This window comes from Salmo trutta, chromosome 39 (genome assembly GCF_901001165.1).
Source record: "Salmo trutta chromosome 39, fSalTru1.1, whole genome shotgun sequence".
Classification (NCBI taxonomy): domain Eukaryota; kingdom Metazoa; phylum Chordata; class Actinopteri; order Salmoniformes; family Salmonidae; genus Salmo; species Salmo trutta.
In genome coordinates this window covers 668,048-693,560 of record NC_042995.1, presented here as the reverse complement: position 1 = coordinate 693,560, position 25,513 = coordinate 668,048, and the positions used below count along the sequence as shown (strand labels likewise).

Below are 25,513 nucleotides of genomic sequence, written 5' to 3'. Positions count from 1 at the left end.
CAATCCATGCAATGGCTACTGCTATAGGTTCCAGGCTGCTTACCACTCTCTCCCAAAATACATCATCCAGGAGGATCCTCTTGATGGGGCTGTCCATATCGGCAGACTGTGATATGGCCATATCTTGGAGAGACTCCTTCCCCTCCAGGAGACTGTCAAACATGATGACAACACCACCCCAACGGGTGTTGCTGGGCAGCTTCAATGTGGTGCTCTTATTCTTCTCACTTTTCTTGGTGAGGTAGATTGCTGCTATAACTTGATGACCCTTCACATACCTAACCATTTCCTTGGCTCTCTTGTAGAGTGTATCCATTGTTTTCAATGCATGAGCAGCACAGCCAATGGGTGTGATGTGAGGGTAGGACTCCTCCACTTTAGACCAAGCAGCCTTCATTTTCGCAGCATTGTCTGTCACCAGTGCAAATACCTTCTGTTGTCCAAGGTCATTGATGACTGCCTTCAGCTCATCTGCAATGTAGAGACCATTGTGTCTATTGTCCCTTGTGTCTGTGCTCTTGTAGAATACTGGTTGAGGGGTGGAGATGATGTAGTTAATTATTCCTTGCCCACGAACATTCGACCACCTATCAGAGATGATTGCAATATAGTCTGCTTTCTCTATGATTTGTTTGACCTTCACTTGAACTCTGTTGAACTCTGCATCCAGGAAATGAGTGGATAAAGCATGTCCGGTTGGAGGGGTGTATGCTGGGCCAAGAACATTTAGAAATATCTTCCAATACACATTGCCTGTGAGCATCAGAGGTGAACCAGTTGCATACACAGCTCGAGCAAGACATTCATCAGCATTTCTCTGACTACGTTCCTCCAATGAGTAAAAAAAAGTCTTATTCCAGGAGGACCATGAGCTGTTGCTATCGATAAGGTGTCTGATTCATAATTTTCAGAAGTAGAGGGAACTTTATGCACTTGGCCAGATGATTCTGTTGCATTCTTCACATATGATTTGGCACAGTATTTGCAAATATACACAGCTTTTCCTTCTACATTAGCTGCAGTGAAATGTCTCCACACATCAGATAGTACCGTGGCATTTTCCTGTAAAGATTAGGAAAAAATAAGGAAAAAAAACCATACAATTCCATGTACAGATACAGTGGGGGAAAAAAGTATTTGATCCCCTGCTGATTTTGTACGTTTTCCCACTTACAAAGAAATGATCAGTCTATAATTTTAATAGTAGGTTTATTTGAACAGTGAGAGACATTTTTGACATGCGTTTTTCTGGATTTTTTTGTTGTTATTCTGTCTCTCACTGTTCAAATAAACCTACCATTAAAATTATAGACTGATCCTTTCTTTGTCAGTGGGCAAACGTACAAAATCAGTAGGGGATCAAATACTTTTTTCCCCCCTGTAAATAGTTAAGCAGTTAGATTAAACAACTCCTTTGTAAGATAAATGTTTTAAATGAAACATGTATGGAAACAGGTGTATTAACACTCCTCAGCAGTGTCACAGGATCCAACGAAAGTGGCGCCCCTCCTCGGTCGGGCAGCGCTCGGCGGTCGTCGTTGCCGGCCTATTAGCTGCCACCGATCGTTGGTTCTGTGTCTTTTGGTTTTGTCTGTCTGTTCCGCACCTGTTTTGTGTCATTAGTGGGGCCTTATTTAGTGTGTGTTTTCAGTTGGGGTTTTGTGCGGGATTGTTGATTGTCCACTCAGGATGGTGGTCCGGGTTTTTTTACGGGTTTGTTTCTGACAGTTTCACGAAGAGAGGATTTACCGTGCTGCGCCCCGTGCCTTTTTGTGCCGCTTATATATATATTTTGTTCGCAATATTGAGAATGTGTTTTTCCCAGGCAGTCTGTCTGTAGCGCCCTGTGCCTCGCGGTTTTTGTTTTGTGTGTCAAATTATTAAAAGGACACTCACCTCCAGCACCTGTCTCCTGCATCTGATTCCGCCTTACACCAGTCCAAGTCAACAGTGACAAGCAGGCTCAAGTCAGCTAAAACCCACATGGTAGCAAAAGCTAACTAGCAGAAATTGTTAACAAGTTAGACATTATTTAAATGCACTTTGCTGTAGGCTACTATATACTAGTTAATAAAAAAGTATGTATGTCATATAAAATATATTCACCCCACCCATTATTGTAATCACCAGAAAGCATGTAGTCCTTGGCTCTTACAATGTAGTAGTGTGGGCTCAATAGCATCTCGTTAGAGTGCAAAATCTTGAGAATCATCTGTACATGTGATGGAAGAATCCACTGTGCATGAATAGGTTTGCAAGTCCATTGAATTGGGGATAGTTTAACCAGAATATGCCACAAGACCTAGAATTTTCCGACCCTTTGCAACCCTAACCGCCATAGGGCGGCGCATAATTGGCCCAGCGTCGTCTGGGTTTGGCCGGTGTAGGCCGTCATTGTAAATATACATTTGTTCTTAACTGACTTTCCTAGTTAAATAAAGATTAAATAAAATAAAAAAATAAATGTGAAATATATGTTTAGGCTTGGCTCAGTAGTTTAAAAATGGTAATAGACAGAGGCTATAGTCTACGTGTTCTCTCACTCAGATCAGTACAGAAAATGGAGTAATGTCTTCTTCCCTGTGAACAGTCAAGTCAGTCAGGCCTGTGCTGCTGCTAGTAAACTATATTTACAAAAGTATGTGGACACCACTTCAAATTAGTGGATTCAGCTATTTCAGCCACACATGTTGCTGACAGGTGTATAAAATCGAGCACACAGCCATGCAATCTCCATAGACAAACATTGGCAGTAGACTGGCCTTACTGAAGAGCTCAGTGACTTTCAACGTGTCACTGTCATCGGATGCCATCTTTCCATGAAGTCAGTTTGTCAAATTTCGGCCCTGCTATAGCTGCCCCGGTCAACTGTAAATGCTGTTATTGTAGAAACGTCTAGGAGTAGAAACATCTAGGAGCAACAACGGCTCTGCCCGGAAGTGGTAGGCCGCACATGCTCACAGAACAGGACCGCCGAGTGCTGAAGCGTGTAGCGCATAAGAATCGTCTGTCCTCGGTTGCAACACTCACTACTGAGTTCCAAACTGCCTCTGGAAGCAACGTCAGCACAATAACTGTTCATCGGGAGCTTCATGAAATGGGTTTCCATGGCCGAGCAGCCGCACACAAGCCTAAGATCACCATGCACAATGCCAAGCGTCAGCTGCCATTGGAGTGATGAATCACGCTTCACCATCTAGCAATCCGACAGATGAATCTGGGTTTGGCTACCTGCCCCAATGTATAGCGCCAACTGCAAAGTTTGGTGGAAGAGGAATAATGGTCTGCGGCTGATTTTCATGGTACCGGCTGGGCCCCTTAGTTCCAGTGAAGGCAAATCTTAACTATAAAGGATACAATGACATTTTAGGCGATTTTGTGCTTCCAACTTTGTGGCAACTGTTTGGGAAGGCCTTTTCCTGTTTCAGCATGACAATGCCCCCATGTAAAAAGCGAGGTCCATACAGAAATGTTTTATCGAGATCAGTGTGGAAGAACTTAACTGGCCTTCACAGAGCCCTGACCTCAACCCCATCAAACACCTTTGTGATGAATTGGAATGCGACTGCGAGCCAGGCCTAATAGCCCAACATCAGTGCCCGACCTCACTAATGCTCTTGTGGTTGAATGGAAGCAAGTCCCCGCAGCAATGTTCCAACATCTAGTGGAAAGCCTTCCCAGAAGAGTGGAGGCTGTTATAGCAGGAAAGGGGGGGACCAACTCCATATTAATGTACATGACTTTGGAATGAGATGTTCGACGAGCAGGTGTCCACATGCTTTTGGTAATGCAGTGTATCTCTCTGTTCTCTACAGCTTCTTAGATCTTCGTCTGGCTGAGGTGGCATTCAGTGCAGGTGGGAGGAGAGGGGCTGAGGAGCAGGAGGAAGGGGATAGGATGTGGTGGGGAGGCAGGAGGGACATTTCTAAGTATTGCTCAGCAAAGTCATAGACCCTCTGGGAGGGTCATGAGGGCCTCGGCTGATGAGATCACACACTGCCGCATCATTTCGCATCGATTTGGTGTTGTGACTCTGCGCGCGCGCACACACACACACACACACACACACACACACACACACACACACACCCACACACAGGGATGGAGCCAGGCGACCAAACGATTCTGCTTGAGTCAGGCTGCTGGAGAATGGTCATTTGGCTGGTGTCACCTCAGTGTGAGGCAGCACATCGAAGCTTCTCATTGGTGGACAGAACAGGCACCTGACTTGACAGATGACCCATGTCGCTGCAGATTTCATGGAGCTAATAGTGATGCCACTATACACTCCGAGGCCAGTTTATTAGGTACACCACCCCGTTCACGAAAATGGTTCTCTCCCACGGACTCGCTAGAGTTTACTGAAAATGGTGCGACAAACACAAAACATCCAGTCAGCGGCAGTCCTGTGGGTGAAAACAGCTCGTTGATGAGAGGTCGAAGGAGAATGGCAAGAATCATGCAAGCTAACAGGCTGGCCACTAACAGGCAAATAACGGCACAGAAGCAACAGGATTAAATCTTCACAACATTAATGACCCATATCCACCTTATCTCACTTAAGTGTCTTGTGTTCTGGCGTCAAGTCAGGGGTCTATGAAATCTGTTTGTTTTTATAGGCTAACCTCTGTTTTTACCAGCCTCTCCAGCAGTCAGCCAGGCAGACGACCGTGGGTGGTAGCTTAGCTAGCACTTTGATACTAATGGCGTGCTGTGTGCTGGGCTGAGGGGAGGGATGCTAAAGGGGGCGAGAGGAGGGATAGCGTGTGTTGGCAGGCTTGGTATCTGCAGGGAGGGCACTAGTGGTGGCCATGTGGGTGGGAATGAATATTGGGGGAAGGCTGTGTTGAGATAGATGGGGTAACAGTTGTACTGCAGTGGTAGAGGCTAAGACAGAGGCAGGATACTCTACTATATGTAGAAGTTAGATAGGATATATATATAGGGGAACAACATTGTTATCTGTATAGTTCACCACAGCCTGGTGTTTTATTCTCTATTCTGAGCTGCTCTCACTTCAGCGTGTGACACATGACTCAGTCTGTCTGGGTAAGCCACTGACTAGTTTGGTGTGAGAAGGAAAACAAAAACTAGTATTGGAGAGAGCCTCTGTCAAGCGTAAGAATACTAGATAGCCGTTGAGGGGTTTGTTCAACACTTTTTGCCATGGGGCAGAGAGAAACATTTGTAGTTTTATCATGCTGTTCTTCACATTTTGCCATGGGGCAGAGAGAAACATTTAGCCATTTTAAAGCGAATTTCCTGCATGGCTTATAACATGGTTGTATGCTATCTGGGGGGCCCCGACCGAAAAACAAAATCTTGATGCTTGGAAGTAGAGGGCCTTGCGTGCCCAGTTCCTAAATCCCACCCTGGGAAAGTGTGTACATACGTCCAGGTAAAATTATAGTATGTGTGTATGTGGGGAGTGTGTGTGTGTGTGTGCTAGGACTGATAATCTGCTTTGTCTGTGGGTCCCCTCCTATCTTTGTTTTGTGTGTGTGTGTGTGTGGGGGGGGGGGGGGTGCAGGTCAGTTCTCCAGCCATAAATAATATCCCTGGTGGCTTGGTGACTAACTCACTAACACACAGCTCAGCTCCACCCAAAGGCTTTGTTATCATAGCAGCAAAATGTCATATCACGGACTGTTTGTTTGCCCAACATGCTGACTCAGACAGGGTTAGGGCTGAATGCAACTGTTGGCTGTGGGCATGTCTTCACTGTTAGTACTAAATGGACCGCCAAGTTGGACTGGAAAGATCCGTCTTTGGACGACTTTGCTTGTGCAGCAGGTCATTGGATAACTTCACCTCAGTTCCGCTCCAACTTGGCGGCACAAAGAGGGTTTCTCTTTTCTTATAAGTCATGCAGAGAAAAGGAGTCTGCTTTAAACCTGAAAGACTTAGATATCTTTGTGTGGAGATGATCCATGTTGACTTTTTAGATCAGTGTCAGTCCAAGTGTCCTGTTAAGTCCTCTTTATCTTTCATTTTACTTAACTTGGCAAGTCAGTTCAGAACAAATTCTTATTTTCAATGACGATCTAGGAACAGTGGGTTAAACACCTTGTTCAGGGGCAGAACGACAGATTTGTACCTTGTCAGCTCAGGGATTTGATCTTGCAACCTTTCGGTTATTAGTCCAACGCTCTAACCACTAGGCTACCTGCTGGTTACTAGTCCAACACTCTAACCACTAGGCTACCTGCTGGTTACTAGTCCAACGCTCTAACCACTAGGCTACCTGCTGGTTACTAGTCCAACACTCTAACCACTAGGCTACCTGCTGGTTACTAGTCCAACGCTCTAACCACTAGGCTACCTGCTGGTTATTAGTCCAACGCTCTAACCACTAGGCTACCTGCTGGTTACTAGTCCAACACTCTAACCACTAGGCTACCTGCTGGTTACTAGTCCAACGCTCTAACCACTAGGCTACCTGCTGGTTACTAGTCCAACACTCTATCCACTAGGCTACCTGCTGGTTACTAGTCCAACACTCTAACCACTAGGCTACCTGCTGGTTACTAGTCCAACACTCTATCCACTAGGCTACCTGCTGGTTACTAGTCCAACGCTCTAACCACTAGGCTACCTGCTGGTTACTAGTCCAATGCTCTAACCACTAGGCTACCTGCTGGTTACTAGTCCAACGCTCTAACCACTAGGCTACCTGCTGGTTACTAGTCCAACGCTCTAACCACTAGGCTACCTGCTGGTTACTAGTCCAACGCTCTAACCACTAGGCTACCTGCTGGTTACTAGTCCAACGCTCTAACCACTAGGCTACCTGCTGGTTACTAGTCCAACACTCTAACCACTAGGCTACCTGCTGGTTACTAGTCCAACGCTCTAACCACTAGGCTACCTGCTGGTTACTAGTCCAACGCTCTAACCACTAGGCTACCTGCTGGTTACTAGTCCAACGCTCTAACCACTAGGCTACCTGCTGGTTACTAGTCCAACACTCTAACCACTAGGCTACCTGCTGGTTACTAGTCCAACACTCTAACCACTAGGCTACCTGCTGGTTACTAGTCCAACACTCTAACCACTAGGCTACCTGCCGCCCCATCTTGCCCTTTGGGAGACATCAGCCTCCGAGGGATGCCAGAGCACTGCTTTTAAACCTGACAACGAGAGGAAAACCACACACGTTGCAGAGAAAGATACACAGACAAGTGAAGAAAATGCTGAATAATTCCTTCTCTTGAACAATATTCCTTTAATGAGAGAGATGGAGTCTGCTGTCTCTCCCAGCCCTCCATCTTCTCTCCATCTTCTACCTTCCAATAAACCCCTCAGACACCCTGTCTGTATCCCAATTCTCTAGCCCTTTGACTAAAGCACTGTTCACTTCCCTTCCTGGGTTTAAAAGGGAAGTTGTAAGAAATATGGTGGAAAGTCCTTCTAGTCCACGCTCATCTTACACCAATCCAATGCTTTTAAACCTCTCCACTGGCATACACTCTCCTCCTCAACACAGGTCACCTGACATCACTTTTAAACCTCTCCACTGGCATACACTCTCCTCCTCAACACAGGTCACCTGACATCACTTTTAAACCTCTCCACTGGCATACACTCTCCTCCTCAACACAGGTCACCTGACATCACTTTTAAACCTCTCCACTGGCATACACTCTCCTCCTCAACACAGGTCACCTGACATCACTTTTAAACCTCTCCACTGGCATACACTCTCCTCCTCAACACAGGTCACCTGACATCACTTTTAAACCTCTCCACTGGCATACACTCTCCTCCTCAACACAGGTCACCTGACATCACTTTTAAACCTCTCCACTGGCATACACTCTCCTCCTCAACACAGGTCACCTGACATCACTTTTAAACCTCTCCACTGGCATACACTCTCCTCCTCAACACAGGTCACCTGACATCACTTTTAAACCTCTCCACTGGCATACACTCTCCTCCTCAACACAGGTCACCTGACATCACTTTTAAACCTCTCCACTGGCATACACTCTCCTCCTCAACACAGGTCACCTGACATCACTTTTAAACCTCTCCACTGGCATACACTCTCCTCCTCAACACAGGTCACCTGACATCACTTTTAAACCTCTCCACTGGCATACACTCTCCTCCTCAACACAGGTCACTTGACATCACTTTTAAACCCTCCACTGGCATACACTCTCCTCCTCAACACAGGTCACCTGACATCACTTTTAAACCTCTCCACTGGCATACACTCTCCTCCTCAACACAGGTCACCTGACATCACTTTTAAACCTCTCCACTGGCATACACTCTCCTCCTCAACACAGGTCACCTGACATCACTTTTAAACCTCTCCACTGGCATACACTCTCCTCCTCAACACAGGTCACCTGACATCACTGACCTATACTCATATTCAATACATCGGATGTGTTTCACAAAGCCCTTTTTACATCAGCATACTGGGTGGAGAGGAACCAGTCTGAGGGGTGGCCAGGCCTCTTCTGGGTAGAGAGGAACCAGTCTCTGAGGGGTGGCCAGTCCTCTTCTGGCTGTACCAGGTAGAGAGGAACCAGTCTCAGATGGGAGGGCCAGTCCTCTTCTGGGTAGAGAGGAACCAGTCTCAGATGGGAGGGCCAGTCCTCTTCTGGCTGTACCAGGTAGAGAGGAACCAGTCTCAGATGGGAGGGCCAGTCCTCTTCTGGGTAGAGAGGAGCCAGTCTCAGAGGGGTGGCCAGTCCTCTTCTGGGTAGAGAGGAACCAGTCTCAGAGGGGTGGCCAGTCCTCTTCTGGGTAGAGAGGAACCAGTCTCTGAGGGGTGGCCAGTCCTCTTCTGGGTAGAGAGGAACCAGTCTCTGAGGGGTGGCCAGTGCTCTTCTGGGTAGAGAGGAACCAGTCTCAGAGGGGAGGCCAGTCCTATTCTGGCTGTACCGGGTAGAGAGGAACCAGTCTCTGAGGGGTGGGCCATTCCTCTTCTGGGTAGAGAGGAACCAGTCTCAGAGAGGAGGGCCATTCCTCTTCTGGATAGAGAGGAACCAGTCTCTGAGGGGTGGGCCATTCCTCTTCTGGGTAGAGAGGAACCAGTCTCAGAGAGGAGGGCCATTCCTCTTCTGGATAGAGAGGAACCAGTCTCAGAAAGGAGGCCATTCCTCTTCTGGGTAGAGAGGAACCAGTCTCAGAGGGGAGGGCCAGTCCTCTTCTGGGTAGAGAGGAACCAGTCTCAGAGGGGAGGGCCAGTCCTCTTCTGGCTGTACCAGGTAGAGACCTACATTTACTGCTACGGAACCGCTACAGTGCAGCCTTATCCCACCTTTCCCTGAGGTGGGTATTCAGAGTGCAGTCTCATCTCACCTTTTCCTGAGGTGTGTATTCAGAGTGCAGTCTCATCTCACCTTTCCCTGATGTGGGTATTCAGAGTGCAGTCTCATCTCTCCTTTCCCTGATGTGGGTATTCAGAGTGCAGTCTCATCTCTCCTTTCCCTGAGGTGTGTATTCAGAGTGCAGTCTCATCTCTCCTTTCCCTGAGGTGGGTATTCAGAGTGCAGTCTCATCTCTCCTTTCCCTGAGGTGGGTATTCAGAGTGCAAGGCTCCTGGCCGTGTGTTAGTTAGCCTGCTGTGAGGATACCGTTACGGTGAATGTCACAGGCCCGGGATTGGTTTTACTTCCCACTGTGAGAGCCAAGGCAAGCCCTCGCTCCCTCTCTCACTCTCGGCCTCCCCTTTTTTCACACCCTCCCTCTTTCGTTCACCCGGTTATTCTCGGTCTTCCTCAGCCCCTCCTTCACTCTCCCTCCATCTGTTTCTCTTCCATACCTCATTTCTGTCCCTCATGTCTCTCTCTCCATCTCTTTTCCCCTCCTCCCTCTCCAGCAATCTCTCTTCCTCGTCCATTTTTACTTCCCCCTCTTTCTTTCTTTACTCATAACCCCATGGGGAGGGAGGGAGGGCAATAGCTTGAAATGAATCATGAAAGCTGAACGTGCCCACATCATGAACTATACACTGCATGAGCATATTGAGCTCACTAGTGTTAGCAGACTCAGACAGTGACCTCACTAGTGTTAGCAGACTTAGACAGTGAGCTCACTGGTGTTAGCAGACTCAGACAGTGACCTCACTAGTGTTAGCAGACTCAGACAGTGACCTCACTAGTGTTAGCAGACTCAGGCAGTGAGCTCACTAGTGTTAGCAGACTCAGACAGTGACCTCACTAGTGTTAGCAGATTCAGACAGTGAGCTCACTAGTGTTAGCAGACTTAGACAGTGAGCTCACTAGTGTTAGCAGACTCAGACAGTGAGCTCACTAGTGTTAGCAGACTCAGACAGTGAGCTCACTAGTGTTAGCAGACTCAGACAGTGAGCTCACTAGTGTTAGCAGACTCAGACAGTGAGCTCACTAGTGTTAGCAGACTCAGACAGTGAGCTCACTAGTGTTAGCAGACTCAGACAGTGACCTCACTAGTGTTAGCAGAGTCAGACAGTGACCTCACTAGTGTTAGCAGACAGTGACCGATGGCTGTATCGATGATTGTTCTCCCTTTTGAATTCAGTGAAGATTGTAGCATACCATTTTCTTATCACTTCTTAATGTCGCCAACACTTAAATTGCCTCCCTCGTAAATTCAGTTCATTCCAATTACATTTTACAACGTCCGCAGCAATCACGGGAACAGTAAAACCCGGAAAAGGTTCTTTTTTAAAAGCATCTTAAAATATGTCCCCATTATAACAGGTAAGAAAGATATTTCCGCAGCATTTCTCTATTGACACACTCTTGGGGGTGCTTACAATTTTACGTTAATATGCAAATTAGTTTAACAGTCCCCCCCCAAAACAGTATCACCTAGCAACAGATACAAATAATAAAAAACTGTTGTATTTTTAGAGTGCAGAACACAGAAACAACAGGGGGAGGTAGTTATATTGGTTTCTCATATGATTGCCTCGCCTTGTTCACCAACTACTTCTCTGATAGAGTTCAGTGTGTCAAATCGGAGGACCTGTTGTCCGGGCCTCTGGCAGTCTCTATGGGGTGCCACAGGGTTCAATTCTTGGGCCAACTCTTTTCTCTGTATACATCAATGATGTCGCTCTTACTGCTGGTGATTCTCTGATCCACCTCTACGCAGACAACACCATTCTGTATACTTCTGGCCCTTCTTTGGACACTGTGTTAACTAACCTCCAGACGAGCTTCAATGCCATACAACTCTCCTTCCGTGGCCACCAACTGCTCTTAAATGCAGGTAAAACTAAATGCATGCTCTTCAACCGATTGCTGCCTGCACCTGCCCACCCGTCCAGCATCACTACTCTGGACGGTTCTGACTTAGAATATGTGGACAACTACAAATACCTAGGTGTCTGGTTAGACTGTAAACTGTCCTTCCAGACTCACATCAAACATCTCCAATCCAAAGTTAAATCTAGAATGGGCTTCCTATTTCACAACAAAGCATCCTTCACTCATGCTGCCAAACATACCCTCGTAAAACTGACCATCCTACCAATCCTCGACTTCGGCGATGTCATTTACCAAATAGCCTCCAACACTCTACTCAATAAATTGGATGCAGTCTATCACAGTGCCATCCGTTTTGTCACCAAAGCCCCTTATACTACCCACCACTGCGACCTGTACGCTCTCGTTGGCTGGCCCTCACTTCATACTCTTCGCCAAACCCTCTGGCTCCAGGTCATCTACAAGACCCTGCTTGGTAAAGTTACCCCTTATCTCAGCTCGCTGGTCACCATAGCAGCACCCAGATGTAGCACGCGCTCCAGCAGGTATATCGCTCTGGTCACCCCCAAAGCCAATTCCTCCTTCGGCCGCCTCTCCTTCCAGTTCTCTGCTGCCAATGACTGGAACGAACCTCAAAAATCTCTAAAACTGGAAACACTTATCTCCCTCACTAGTTTTAAGCACCAGCTGTCAGAGCAGCTCCCAGATCACTGCATCTGTACATAGCCCATCTATAATTTAGCCCAAACAACTACCTCTTCCCCTACTGTATTTATTTATTTATTTTGCTCCTTTGCACCCCATTATTTATATTTCTACTTTGCACTTTCCTCCGCTGCAAATCTACTATTCCAGTGTTTTACTTGCTATATTGTATTTACTTCGCCACCATGGCCTTTTTTGCCTTTACCTCCCTTATCTCACCTCATTTGCTCACTTTGTATATAGACTTATTTTTCTACTGTATTATTGATTGTATGTTGTTTTACTCCATGTATAACTCTGTGTTGTTGTATGTGTCAAACTGCTTTGCTTTATCTTGGCCAGGTCGCAATTGTAAATGAGAACTTGTTCTCAACTTGCCTACCTGGTTAAATAAAGGTGAAATAAATAAATATATGAACTTCATCTGTCAGATGGATGTCGTCTGTAGCTCCATTATGGAAGTGGAGGAGGTGTCTGTCATTCTCCTCTGGCTCAGTTGAAATGGTTAGTATACGGGCCCGGCAGCAGTGCTGTTTTCTCCCATTGCCACTGTCAGAGTACTTTAGCCTCTACATGCCAAACACAACTCACAGCTATCAGAGAGAAAGAGAGAGAGGGGCCCTGCCGTCAAACAAAACGCCTTTATGGTTTTGTGCGGCGAGCGCTGCTGTGCTGAACAGCGTTCCTGCAACTCCAACCCAACACGTCCCTCTTGAACAGAGCCAGGCTTTGTCTGATGGAGTTGGTCTACTAGGTATATGCTGGGCGTTTATGATGGAGTATTCCGTTATTTTAGCATACGGCCAAACCAGAAGGAAATCCCAAGACTGATGACTTAATAAATCTGTCCTCTCCCCTATCTGAGGGTTGTAAAAACTGCACGCATGGCTTATCTGTGCTCAGTAAAGAGAGACCTGTGCTTGTGTGTAAGAGAGAGAGAGAAAGGTTAGTCGGTTCAGGGCTCCTCTCCCCACTCCAGCCATTGTAATCAATCTGTGTGTAATGAGCCATCTCTGCTGAGCTGCCAGGCCTGGTAATGTGGGGCTGGTTCTACCATCTACTATCCTCCCTGGGGTTCTAAAAATACTGCAGCAGTCTTTCTCCGCGTATATAAAAAGGTATGATGGGTCCGAACTCAAAAATATGTCGCCTAAAATATCTATTTGTTCTTATTTTCACTGCATCAGAGACGTTTGGGCTCTGCAGCCTTCTTCAGTGTGTAGGTGCAAATCATTTTCATTCAGAACAGCATTTGGAGGGAACACAGGTGAACAACCGACGAGCAGCAGGTGCTTCTAATCAGGGTGGTCACTCATCTGCCAATCAGGGATGTGTCTTCTCTGATCTACCTGTATACATGTTAGGGTCAGAAAGACATACAGAAGGATAGGGTATGGGAGTGGGCTCCACAGGAGGCTGCTGAGGGGAGGACGGCATCAAATGGAATGGCATCCATGTGTTTGATGTATTTGATACTGTTCCTCTGATTCCGCTCCAGTCATTACCACGAGCCCATCCTCCCCAATTAAGGTGCCACCAACCTCCTGTGGTGGGCACGAAGGGCAATTGAGGGCATCAGGGGTGAAATATTCATCAATCAATTGCCTTAGTTGCCTGCTCACTTGGATCCATTATATCAGTTGATGAGAGAGCTCCACATATCACCCAGCCCTGACTGGTGTAGTAATTATGTGAGTTGTCAGGGTTTTTTAATTGAATGAGGTGATCTAGTGAACAAATCCAAACAGGAAATATCCACCCAGCTTTACCGGGATGTTCACCACCAGCAGCACAGTATTCCAGTATTCCACTGAAATCTGCACTATAGTCATTCTATGTAGCATGTGCTTCAGCCAAGGTTATGAGTACACCAGTCTGGGAATACCAGTACCACTATACAAGTACCTGTATATCAGTGTTAAGACGTAGGGTTTATGTGTGAGTGTGTATGTTGACCCCGTCTCCTCTCCCTTCTCCCTTCAGACATGTCTGGAGTTGGAGCGTTATCTACAGACGGAGCCCAAGAGGCTGTCAGACCTCTTTGACGAGGAGCTTGACTGCCTGCTCACCCCGGCCTACCTGAAGGAGGACAGTGAAGAGGACCTACTAGACCCCCTCCTCCCCAGCCTCCCGGACCCCCCCAGCCCTCCTCTACCGCCCCTGCTCTGCCCCTCTCGGAAGCACCTCTCTGGGGCCTTGAAGTCTGCCAAACTTAGAGACGGGGTGGGGTTAGGGTCTGGAGGGGGAGGGGTACACCCAGCCCAGTTGAGCGCCGTCACCTCCCTGACGCCGCCCTCGTCCCCGGAGCTGGGACGCCACCTGGTCAAGCCCGACCCCCACCAGACTCTGACGGCGTCCGCGGACGGCACGCTCACTCTCAAACTGGTGGCGAGGAAGGTGGGGCTGAGCGCCGCCAGGCTGGCGGCGACAAACGCGCCACCCCTGCCCACAAGGCGTGACACCACAGGCGGGCACAGCGACGGCGAGCAGGGGGGCACGTGTGTGATGGGCGTGGGGGGTATCTCTGAGAACAAGAAGAGGGTCCACCGCTGCCAGTTTAACGGCTGCAGGAAGGTCTACACCAAGAGCTCCCATCTCAAGGCACACCAGAGGACACACACAGGTGACACTCATCAGCACTACGCTGCACTACGCTGCAGTCTACAGCACAGTTGAAATATCATTGGTTTTTATTTCAGATACTTTGAGCATCAGATTGAGCCTGCCTTGAATACCAAACGTACGGCACTTTTGGGACTATTCTGTTTCATCCCATTGCACTAGGCAAGCTTAATTATGTTCACTTAAGTATCATTTATCAAAGAGGTAGAACATCTGAGTCGTTAACAGGCAGGGCGAGCTCTCAGACAGACTCTACAGACCAACACCATCACAACTACTACGCATCATGCATTACCTTCTTAGACATCCCTCGTCCATCCATGTTTCACCTTCCTTACTTTTAGCTCAGGTTCTCTTCAATCATACCTGGTCCTCATCATGGCCTTTTCTGTGAACGGAGCCTCATTTATGAATTACAGAACAGATCCACAGATCTTCTTTATCATCCTCTACCTCCTACTCAGCCTCTTCATCCTCTTCCTCGTCTAACCCTAACCCTGGGTCAGTGCTCACTGGCTCCTCAAATGTTCAACTGCTTGAGTACCAATTATAGAATATTGTCCCTAAAATATAATTACCACCTAAACTTAGAGTCCTGGCACCAGCACCCAAAATGAGTACTTCAGTACTCTTCAGCGCTGCCTGTACCCTCAGTATACTCTGCTATCAGTATTCCTCCTCAAGGTTACCACACTACTTCCTCAGCAGATTTCCGGAGGGGGAAATGGCCATAATTCTCACTCTCCTCAATCTCAATCCCAAACCACTCAGACCTCCGTCAGGAAACTGTCCGCAGAGTGACTAACTGCCCCGTGATTGATGGATTGACCTGGATAAGCTGTGGTTTCCCAGTTTATTTTAGTCTGCCGCCCCGTATCCTCTACGTACTCTTTCCATAGGATAAGTCTGGCACTTCTCAAACACCTGTATGCTAACCAGGTTTGGGGTCAATTCCATTTAAATTCCAGTCAATTCAAAAAGTAAACCAAACCAATTCAGATGTATTTATTTTTTGTTATCTTATTGAAAGGCATTGAGGAGAATTTGAATTAGAATTTTAGTTCACTTCCTGAATTGAAATGGAATGGACCCCGACTCTAACACTCCATGTCAGTTCTACAGCCTCAACAGGTCTGTTCCAATATCCACACTAGCTTCCCATTTAGAGTCGGGGTCCATTCCAGAATGAGGTATATAGCTGGAACACATGGAAGAGAGTATAGCTGGAACACATGGAAGAGAGTATAGCTGGAACACATGGAAGAGAGTATAGCTGGAACACATGGAAGAGAGTATAGCTGGAACACATGGAAGAGAGTATAGCTGGAACACATGGAAGAGAGTATAGCTGGAACACATGGAAGAGAGTATAGCTGGAACACATGGAAGAGAGTATAGCTGGAACACATGGAAGAGAGTATAGCTGGAACACATGGAAGAGAGTGAGGGATATAGCTGGAACACATGGAAGAGAGTGTAGCTGGAACAGTTGTTTTAGTCACTCAGAGACATAAAGAACCAAGACAGTGACCGAGCACTGAGGAGGAGAGGTAGAAACATCTCAGTCCACCTGTACTGTTCAGTGACATGCTGGCTCTAAAAGAGCAGGGTCAGTGTTATAGCTAGCTGAAATAGTTACTTTAGCCACTGACAGAACCAAGACAGGGACCGAGCACTGAGGAGGAGAGGTAGAAACACCTCAGTCTGAGACATAGTGCCATGGGCCTCTCGTTCAATCATCAGGGCATGACTTAAGAGACAGTGTTACTCAAACCCCTCCTTTCTTCACTTGTTATTCCCATAAATGACTGACAGAGAAGAGATTAACAATAGAGCTGGAATCGAGCAGACTTTGTGGAAATTACACGTCCCTGCAGTGAGTTTTATGAATGGAGGTTTGAACGCAGATAAGGAATTGTGCAATTCGATTTTGAAGAGAGGGAAGAGTAAAAACACGTCTCTCTCTGTCCTGCCTCCTCCTCCTCCCCTCCTCTCTCTGTCTCCTCCATCTCTCCCTTTCTCTCACACACATGCACGCACACCCACACATGCAGGCACGCACACCCACACACTCTCCCTCTCTGCTCATATAAAGGAAGCCAGCATTGACTAGTGTAACAGTAAAAGTGTAGGAGTGAGTAGTACTGGTCTGTAAAGTGCTTTCCCAGTGCCCCCATAATGACCTCAGAGATCACAATACCCCGGTCCATCTCCAGCTAATGGAGGAAATGCAGTTAACCACAACTCAGGCACCTGAGAGGCTGGGTCGTGTGTGTGTGTGTGTGTGTGTGTGTGTTAGTTGCTAGGCAACCATAGCCTATCAATGCAGGAGTGTGTAGCTGGAGTGGTTATCTGCTGTGCTCTAGGCACTGGTCTCAGCCTGTATCGATGCTCTCTCCACTATGCCTCCCCCCTCACAACCACCACACCGCCTACCCCCACCAAGAATGTACAGCGTTACAGTGCAGGTTGCTAGGCAACTGCATTCTTCTCTGCCAGCGTGAGTGGTAATTGGCTGGTGGCACAGCGGCGTATGCTGCCAATGCCAGATCCAGCCAGCTGCACTAGCTGCCTCCTCCTCGTGTTTCATCCCTTACCCCGTTGCTAGGAGACTGAGTCAGGCATCCATGCCTCCCAGGACTATAATTGGCCGGTGTGAGGGAGGGAGGGAGTGGGCCAGACCTAAATCTGCCTCTCTTGTTTTTAAGGCTAGAGGAGATGAAAGGGGAGGATATGGCTAGAGGAGAGGAAAGGACAGAGGAGAGGAAAGGACAGAGGAGAGGAAAGGACAGAGGAGAGGAAATGACAGAGGAGAGGGGAAGATTGGGCTAGAGGAGAGGAAAGGAGAGAGGAGAGGACAGAGGAGAGGGGAGGAAAGGAGAGAGGAGAGGAGAGGGGAGGATGGGGCTTGAGGAGAGGAAAGGAGAGAGGAGAGGACAGAGGAGAGGGGAGGATGGGGCTTGAGGAGAGGAAAGGAGAGAGGAGAGGACAGAGGAGAGGGGAGGATGGGGCTCGAGGAGAGGAAAGGAGAGAGGAGAGGAGAGGGGAGGATGGGGCTCGAGGAAAGGAGAGAGGAGGAGAGGAGAGGACAGAGGAGAGAGGAGGATGGGGCTAGAGGAGAGGAGAGGACAGAGGAGAGGATTGGGCTAGAGGAGAGGAGAGGACAGAGAGGAGGATGGGGCTAGAGGAGAGGAGAGGACAGAGGAGAGGATTGGGCTAGAGGAGAGGAAAGGAGAGAGGAGAGGACAGAGGAGAGAGGAGGATGGGGCTCAAGGAAAGGAGAGGACAGAGGAGAGGAGAGGACAGAGGAGAGAGGAGGATGGGGCTAGAGGAGAGGAGAGGACAGAGGAGAGAGGAGGATGGGTCTAGAGGAGAGGAAAGGAGAGAGGAGGATGGGGCTAGAGGAGAGAGGAGGATGGGGCTAGAGGAGAGGGGAGGATGGGGCTAGAGGAGAGGAAAGGAGAGAGGAGGATGGGGCTAGAGGAGAGAGGAGGATAGGGGAAATGTGAACCCGTGTTGGGGAATGAGTTGGATGTGAGTGATAAGTACTCTGTTACCCACCACCAAGCTAGCCTCTAAAGATAAGAATGGACTCTGTAACCTACCACTCAGCTAGCCTCTAAAGATAAGAATGGACTCTGTAACCTACCACTCAGCTAGCCTCTAAAGATAAGAATGGCCTCTGTTACCTACCACTCAGCTAGCCTCTAAAGATAAGAATGGCCTCTGTAACCTACCACTCAGCTAGCCTCTAAAGATAAGAATGGCCTCTGTTACCTACCACTCAGCTAGCCTCTAAAGATAAGAATGGACTCTGTTACCCACCACCAAGCTAGCCTCTAAAGATAAGAATGGCCTCTGTAACCTACCACTCAGCTAGCCTCTAAAGATAAGAATGGCCTCTGTTACCTACCACTCAGCTAGCCTCTAAAGATAAGAATGGACTCTGTTACCCACCACCAAGCTAGCCTCTAAAGATAAGAATGGCCTCTGTAACCTACCACTCAGCTAGCCTCTAAAGATAAGAATGGCCTCTGTTACCTACCACTCAGCTAGCCTCTAAAGATAAGAATGGCCTCTGTAACCTACCACTCAGCTAGCCTCTAAAGATAAGAATGGCCTCTGTTACCTACCACTCAGCTAGCCTCTAAAGATAAGAATGGCCTCTGTAACCTACCACTCAGCTAGCCTCTAAAGATAAGAATGGCCTCTGTAACCTACCACTCAGCTAGCCTCTAAAGATAAGAATGGCCTCTGTAACCTACCACTCAGCTAGCCTCTAAAGATAAGAATGGCCTCTGTAACCTACCACTCAGTTAGCCTCTAAAGATAAGAATGGCCTCTGTAACCTACCACTCAGCTAGCCTCTAAAGATAAGAATGGCCTCTGTTACCTACCACTCAGCTAGCCTCTAAAGATAAGAATGGCCTCTGGTATTTTAAGTAGTTGAGTAGTGAATTCCTTATGGACAACATCAGGCTGGCCCAAGGAGGAAGAGGGGGCTAGTCCCCTAAAAACATCTTCACCTGCTGACACACGTCATCCCATTTGCTTTATTATGGTAATGTCCCTTTTCCGTTCTTCAGCAGCTCGGTTGGGGAGATAGCAGGCAGGTCATTATAAAAGCACTGTAAACCACAAAATGCTTCCTTCCTTTCTTAATTGCATTCTGGAAGCTGATGAAACAAGTGTTATGTGGATTGGATGGAGCTCTTGAAGAGATATAAAACGTGTGACAACTGCTCTTACAAACCGTGCCTCATTAAACCATCCAAGCACACTGGGGAGCTATTATATAGGTGATATTATACAAGTTATATTATAGTATATATATTATATAGGTGATATTATACAAGTTATATTATAGTATATATATTATATTATATAGGTGATATTATATAAGTTATATTATAGTATATATATTATATAGGTTATATTGTATAAGTTATATTATAGTATATACATTATATTATAGTATATAGATGATATTATATAAGTTATATTATAGTATATATATTATATAGGTGATATTATATAAGTTATATTATAGTGTATATATTATATTATATAGGTGATATTATATAAGTTATATTATAGTGTATATATTATATAGGTGATATTATATAAGTTATATTATAGTGTATATATTATATAGGTGATATTATATAAGTTATATTGTAGTATATAGATGATATTATATAGGTTATATTGTAGTGTATATATTATATAGGTGATATTATATAAGTTTATATTATAGTATATAGATTATATTATATATGTTATATTATATACATTATATTATTATAGGTTCTATTATAGTATATATATTATATTATATAGGTTATATTATTTATAGTATTTATATTATATAGGTTATAGTATATAGATGATATTATATAGGTTATATTATATAAGTTATAGTATAACGATGATATTACATAGGTTATATTATAGTATATATATTATATAGGTTATATAATATCAGTTATTTTATAGTATATAGATATTATATAGGTGATATTATATCAGTTATATTATAGTATAAAGATATTACATATAATATATATACTATAATATAACTTATCAGTTATTTTATAGTATATAGATTATATTATGTAGATTATATTATAGTATATAGATGATATTATATAAGTTATAGTATATAGATGATATTGTATAGGTTATATTGTAGTATATATATTATTTTACATTTACATTTTAGTCATTTAGCAGACGCTCTTATCCAGAGCGACTTACAGTAGTGAATGCATACATTTCATACATATCATTTAATTTAAAAAAAAATGCTTTCTCCATACTGACCCCCCATGGGAATCGAACCCACAACCCTGGCGTTGCAAACACCATGCTCTACCAACTGAGCCAGATAGACAACCTATTATATAGGTTATATTATATTAGTTATAGTATATAGATGATATTACATAGGTTATAGTATATATATTATGTAAGTTATATTATATCAGTTACATTATAGTATATAGATGATATTATATAGGTTATATAATATAAGTTATATTATATAGATGATATTATATAGGTTATATTATATGTTATATTATAGTATATAGATGATATTATATAGGTTATAGTATATATGTTATATTATAAAGGTTAAATTATATAAATTCTATTATAGTATATAGATTATATTATATAGGTTATATTATAGTATATATATTATATTATAAAGGTTATATTATATAGTCTCTAGTCTCTATGAGACTGTATTTAGTCTGGCGTCTCTATGAGACTGTATTTAGTCTGGCGTCTCTATGAGACTGTATTTAGTCTGGTGTTTCTATGAGACTGTATTTAGTCTGGCGTCTTTATGAGACTGTATTTAGTCTGGTGTCTCTATGAGACTGTATTTAGTCTGGCGTCTCTATGAGACTGTATTTAGTCTGGCGTCTCTATGAGACTGTATTTAGTCTGGCGTCTCTATGAGACTGTATTTAGTCTGGCGTCTCTATGAGACTGTATTTAGTCTGGTGTCTCTATGAGACTGTATTTAGTCAGGCGTCTCTATGAGACTGTATTTAGTCAGGCGTCTCTATGAGACTGTATTTAGTCAGGCGTCTCTATGAGACTGTATTTAGTCAGGCGTCTCTATGAGACTGTATTTAGTCTGGTGTCTCTATGAGACTGTATTTAGTCTGGTGTCTCTATGAGACTGTATTTAGTCTGGTGTTTCTATGAGACTGTATTTAGTCTGGTGTTTCTATGAGACTGTATTTAGTCTGGTGTTTCTATGAGACTGTATTTAGTCTGGCGTTTCTATGAGACTGTATTTAGTCTGGCGTTTCTATGAGACTGTATTTAGTCTGGCGTTTCTATGAGACTGTATTTAGTCCGGTGTTTCTGTGAGACTGTATTTAGTCTGGCGTCTCTATGAGACTGTATTTAGTCTGATGTCTGTGTTATGCGGTCTAGTTGGGATGATTGGTGGATGTGTGTGACATCTCCTTAGAGAGGGAGGCAGCTGGCAGATTGTAAATATAGAGTAACTTCCCATTAAGCAACACCACTGGCCTAATTATCACACACATGCACATACACACACCTCCCACCAGTATCTCTGCCCCTCTCCTCCTCCTCTTCTCCTCCTTTTCGTTTCTGCCCGTTCAGCAAGATGAGAGACCACTGGGAACCCCTCCGCATCCATGAAAACACACTACACACACACCTAACATGTCTCTCTCTCACACTCTCACACACACACACACACACACACACACACACACACACACACACACACACACACACACACACACACACACACACACCTAACATGTCTCTCTCTCACACTCACACACACACACACACACACACACACACACAGGGGCAGACTGGAACCAGAATCAGCCATGGCGTTTCTAACACCGCGGCTCATGTTTTCCTTAAGACGCCCATTATTTGACAAATTATAATTTTGTGCAAAAAAACCCCAAGTCAGACAGGCCCAATGGGCAAAAAATGGACCAGCCCTTCTGGCATTTGCCCGAAATGCCAGATGACCAGTCTGCTGCTACAGACACACACACCCTCCTAAATGGAAGTCTCCTATCAACTTAGCTGCACGTGAAACACAGTACGATGGGAATATACCCCCCATCTAGGTGACTGAGCCCAATGTTAATGTTTGATTTTATGTAGCCATGCAGCTGTTCTGTACAACGTCGATCCTGTTCATCATAAACTGTAATGGTTATATCAGTTTACCGAGGGGGTAATAATCAAGCTCTAATACGTGGGATTGGTGGATGCTTGCTATAACCATCCGTATGATTGGTGGATAAGTGTTAAACATGCGTGTGATTGGTGGATGAGTAATAAACACTCCTGTTTGTTTCTGTCCTCAGGTGAGAAGCCCTACAAGTGCTCATGGGAGGGCTGTGAGTGGCGGTTCGCCCGGAGCGATGAGCTGACCAGACACTACCGCAAACACACGGGTGCAAAGCCTTTTAAGTGTGACCACTGTGACAGGTATGTCAAAACACAATCGCATCACACACACACACACACACACACACACACACACACACACACACACACACACACACACACAGGCAGCAACACAAGCCTGTTAAGTGTATCGACTCTGAAGGCGAGGCATGCGTTACTCAAGCTCAGTGTTTGGCAAGGCAGTTACAGTACTTAACAGACTGATGCAGCCAGCCCTAGTAAGCAACACTGTAGTACAGGGCATATAGTAGTCATGTTAGGTCCAGACCATAAAGATCAGAAAGGCACCCGTCATGTTGGGAGGACTTAAACGCCTTAAAAGAGGCCTAAAAAAAGTCTACAAAGATGAACTTTACTGAGAAATTCATTGCCGGGTCCCGTCTAGATTCCTATGTGTTTGCATTGTTTTTTATAAGGATGTATTTTAGCCCACCAAGAGCTTCCAGTCCTTAAGAAATGTAAAGACTTACAGAAGTGTAGAAAAACAACAGAAGCAGAATAAAAACACAAACACAGATCCACTGTCCAACTGTTCAGAACCCTCAGGTTATACTGTTGTCTATAGGAGCCTATATTACCATGACAACTGTTCAGAGCCCTCAGGTTATACTGTTGTCTATAGGAGACTATATTACCATGACAACTGTTCAGAACCCTCAGGTTATACTGTTGTCTATAGGAGACTATATTACCATGACAACGTGAGAGGAGCTTGGGGCACCAGTGTTTACCTCATCTTGTCTTAGCTGTACAGTAATACAGTATGTTGATGTTCACAACAACACCTCATCTGTGTGTCACCTCACCTCCCTGTCCTGTGTGTCCAACATCTCCATTCATCCGGACGTATGAGTCAGACAGGGACCTGTGTGTGTCCAACATCTCCATTCATCCAGACGTATGAGTCAGACAGGGACCTGTGTGTGTCCAACATCTCCATTCATCCAGACGTATGAGTCAGACAGGGACCTGTGTGTGTCCAACATCTCCATTCATCCAGACGTATGAGTCAGACAGGGACCTGTGTGTCCAACATCTCCATTCATCCAGACGTATGAGTCAGACAGGGACCTGTGTGTCCAACATCTCCATTCATCCAGACGTATGAGTCAGACAGGGACCTGTGTGTGTCCAACATCTCCATTCATCCAGACGTATGAGTCAGACAGGGACCTGTGTGTGTCCAACATCTCCATTCATCCAGACGTATGAGTCAGACAGGGACCTGTGTGTCCAACATCTCCATTCATCCAGACGTATGAGTCAGACAGGGACCTGTGTGTCCAACATCTCCATTCATCCAGACGTATGAGTCAGACAGGGACCTGTGTGTCCAACATCTCCATTCATCCAGACGTATGAGTCAGACAGGGACCTGTGTGTCCAACATCTCCATTCATCCAGACGTATGAGTCAGACAGGGACCTGTGTGTGTCCAACATCTCCATTCATCCAGACGTATGAGTCAGACATAAATATGTCCTTATTTGTAGCAATGAGGAAAGTAAAGAAGAAAAAGTTAGGAATATAATCAAATAAAATATTCATATTTGGTACATAATGTGATTTCATGTTTTACTCTGTTGACTTTGGTCTCGAACAAATATATGAGTCCAATTTCAATATGTTCTACTAATTTAGTTCTGGTGTTGTTTGTGTGCATTTCTTATACATGCAGACAGCTCAACTAATTGTGCCTTAATGGTAGAACAAACGCTGTTTGTGTTGCTTTTCCACCACTGGTTCAACAGATTCATCTGCAGCTTCCATTCCTATTCATAATGCAGCTGCAGTCATTACCGGCCCTGTTGAACATCTTGATTGAAATGTTGATTATGAATTAGTCATACATGTTTAATTGCATGTGCATTAGAATTGCCTTGACGCACTAGCGACTCGCTAACAGCAGCAGTGAGACTGTTGACTCAACAATTGTTCCTCCTGCCATGGCAACAAGCTAACGACATCATTTCTGTCCGTTCTGCAGATGTTTCTCACGATCGGACCACTTGGCACTACACATGAAAAGGCATATCTGAGGAGGTGGAGGGAGAAGAGAGGGAGAGGAGGAGAGCGAGAAGAGGAGAGGTGAAGATGGAGGTGAAAATCACTCCCGTCTCTGTTGTGTTGAAAAGGGTACTGAGGAGAGAGAGTTCAATCAAAAGCTTGGTTGCATCAGATCAAGGATCGGATCAGCCTTGGGAGACATGGGAGAGCAAGACAAAAGGACAGTGTCTGTGGGGCTGCATTGGGCACGTAATCATGGTGTTTGTGTACAGACAGACAGACAAACAGACAGTCTGGTCTAATGTTGTTCCCAAAGCAGCTCTGCCTCACCCGAGTCCTGGAAATCTGATACTGCCAGATTGGGATTCTGCCTGGAGACAGTAACACAATACCGACTGACGCTTGTGTCGTATAAAGAGTAAAAGAAATGTCGTCCCATTTTGTTGCTCTTTCAAAGGTTATCTTAGAGTTTGGACAACTGCAAATAACCACAGGACAAGACTACTTTGCAAAGCCAAACCAGTCAAACTCGTCTTGTAAGGAGTCAAAGGTCAACCGGAAGACATTGACCCAGTCCCTGGTCAGACAACTGATGATCAAATTGAACTATAATATTCATACTCCTATTCTCCAGATGCACTCCTCTCTGTCTCCTCTCTGTCTCCTCTCTGTCTCCTCTCTGCCTCCTCTCTGTCTCCTCTCTGTCTCCTGTCTGTCTCCTCTCTGCCTCCTCTTTGTTTCCACTCTGCCTCCTCTTTGTTTCCACTCTGTCTCCTGCCTGTCTCCTACCTGTCTCCTGCCTGTCTCCTCTCTGCCTCCTCTCTGCCTCCTCTCTGCCTCCTCTCTGCCTCCTCTCTGTCTCCTCTCTGCCTCCTCTCTTCCTCCTCTCTTGTCTCCTGCCTGTCTCCTCTCTTGTCTCCTGCCTGTCTCCTCTCTTGTCTCCTCTCTGTCTCCTCTCTGTCTCCTCTCTGTCTCCTCTT

The 25,513-nt window shown here is 45.5% G+C and overlaps 1 protein-coding gene across 2 annotated transcripts in view; it reads left to right on the top strand.

Moving 5' to 3' along the window:
- Nucleotides 1–25,247, top strand: part of LOC115179485 (Krueppel-like factor 7) — a 57,523-nt gene extending 32,276 nt beyond the window's left edge. Inside the window, exons 1-4 of one of the 2 annotated variants that reach the window (XM_029741031.1) lie at nt 13,517–13,609; nt 13,902–14,541; nt 22,424–22,547; nt 24,514–25,247. In XM_029741031.1, coding sequence (XP_029596891.1) covers nt 13,562–13,609; nt 13,902–14,541; nt 22,424–22,547; nt 24,514–24,565 — 864 coding nt within the window. In that variant the 5' untranslated portion in view covers nt 13,517–13,561 and the 3' untranslated portion in view covers nt 24,566–25,247. Of the gene's footprint in view, nt 1–13,516; nt 13,610–13,901; nt 14,542–22,423; nt 22,548–24,513 lie in introns of those variants that run through there. The other variant, XM_029741030.1, reaches the window with a different exon arrangement.
- The last annotated feature ends 266 nt before the right edge of the window (nt 25,248–25,513 follow it).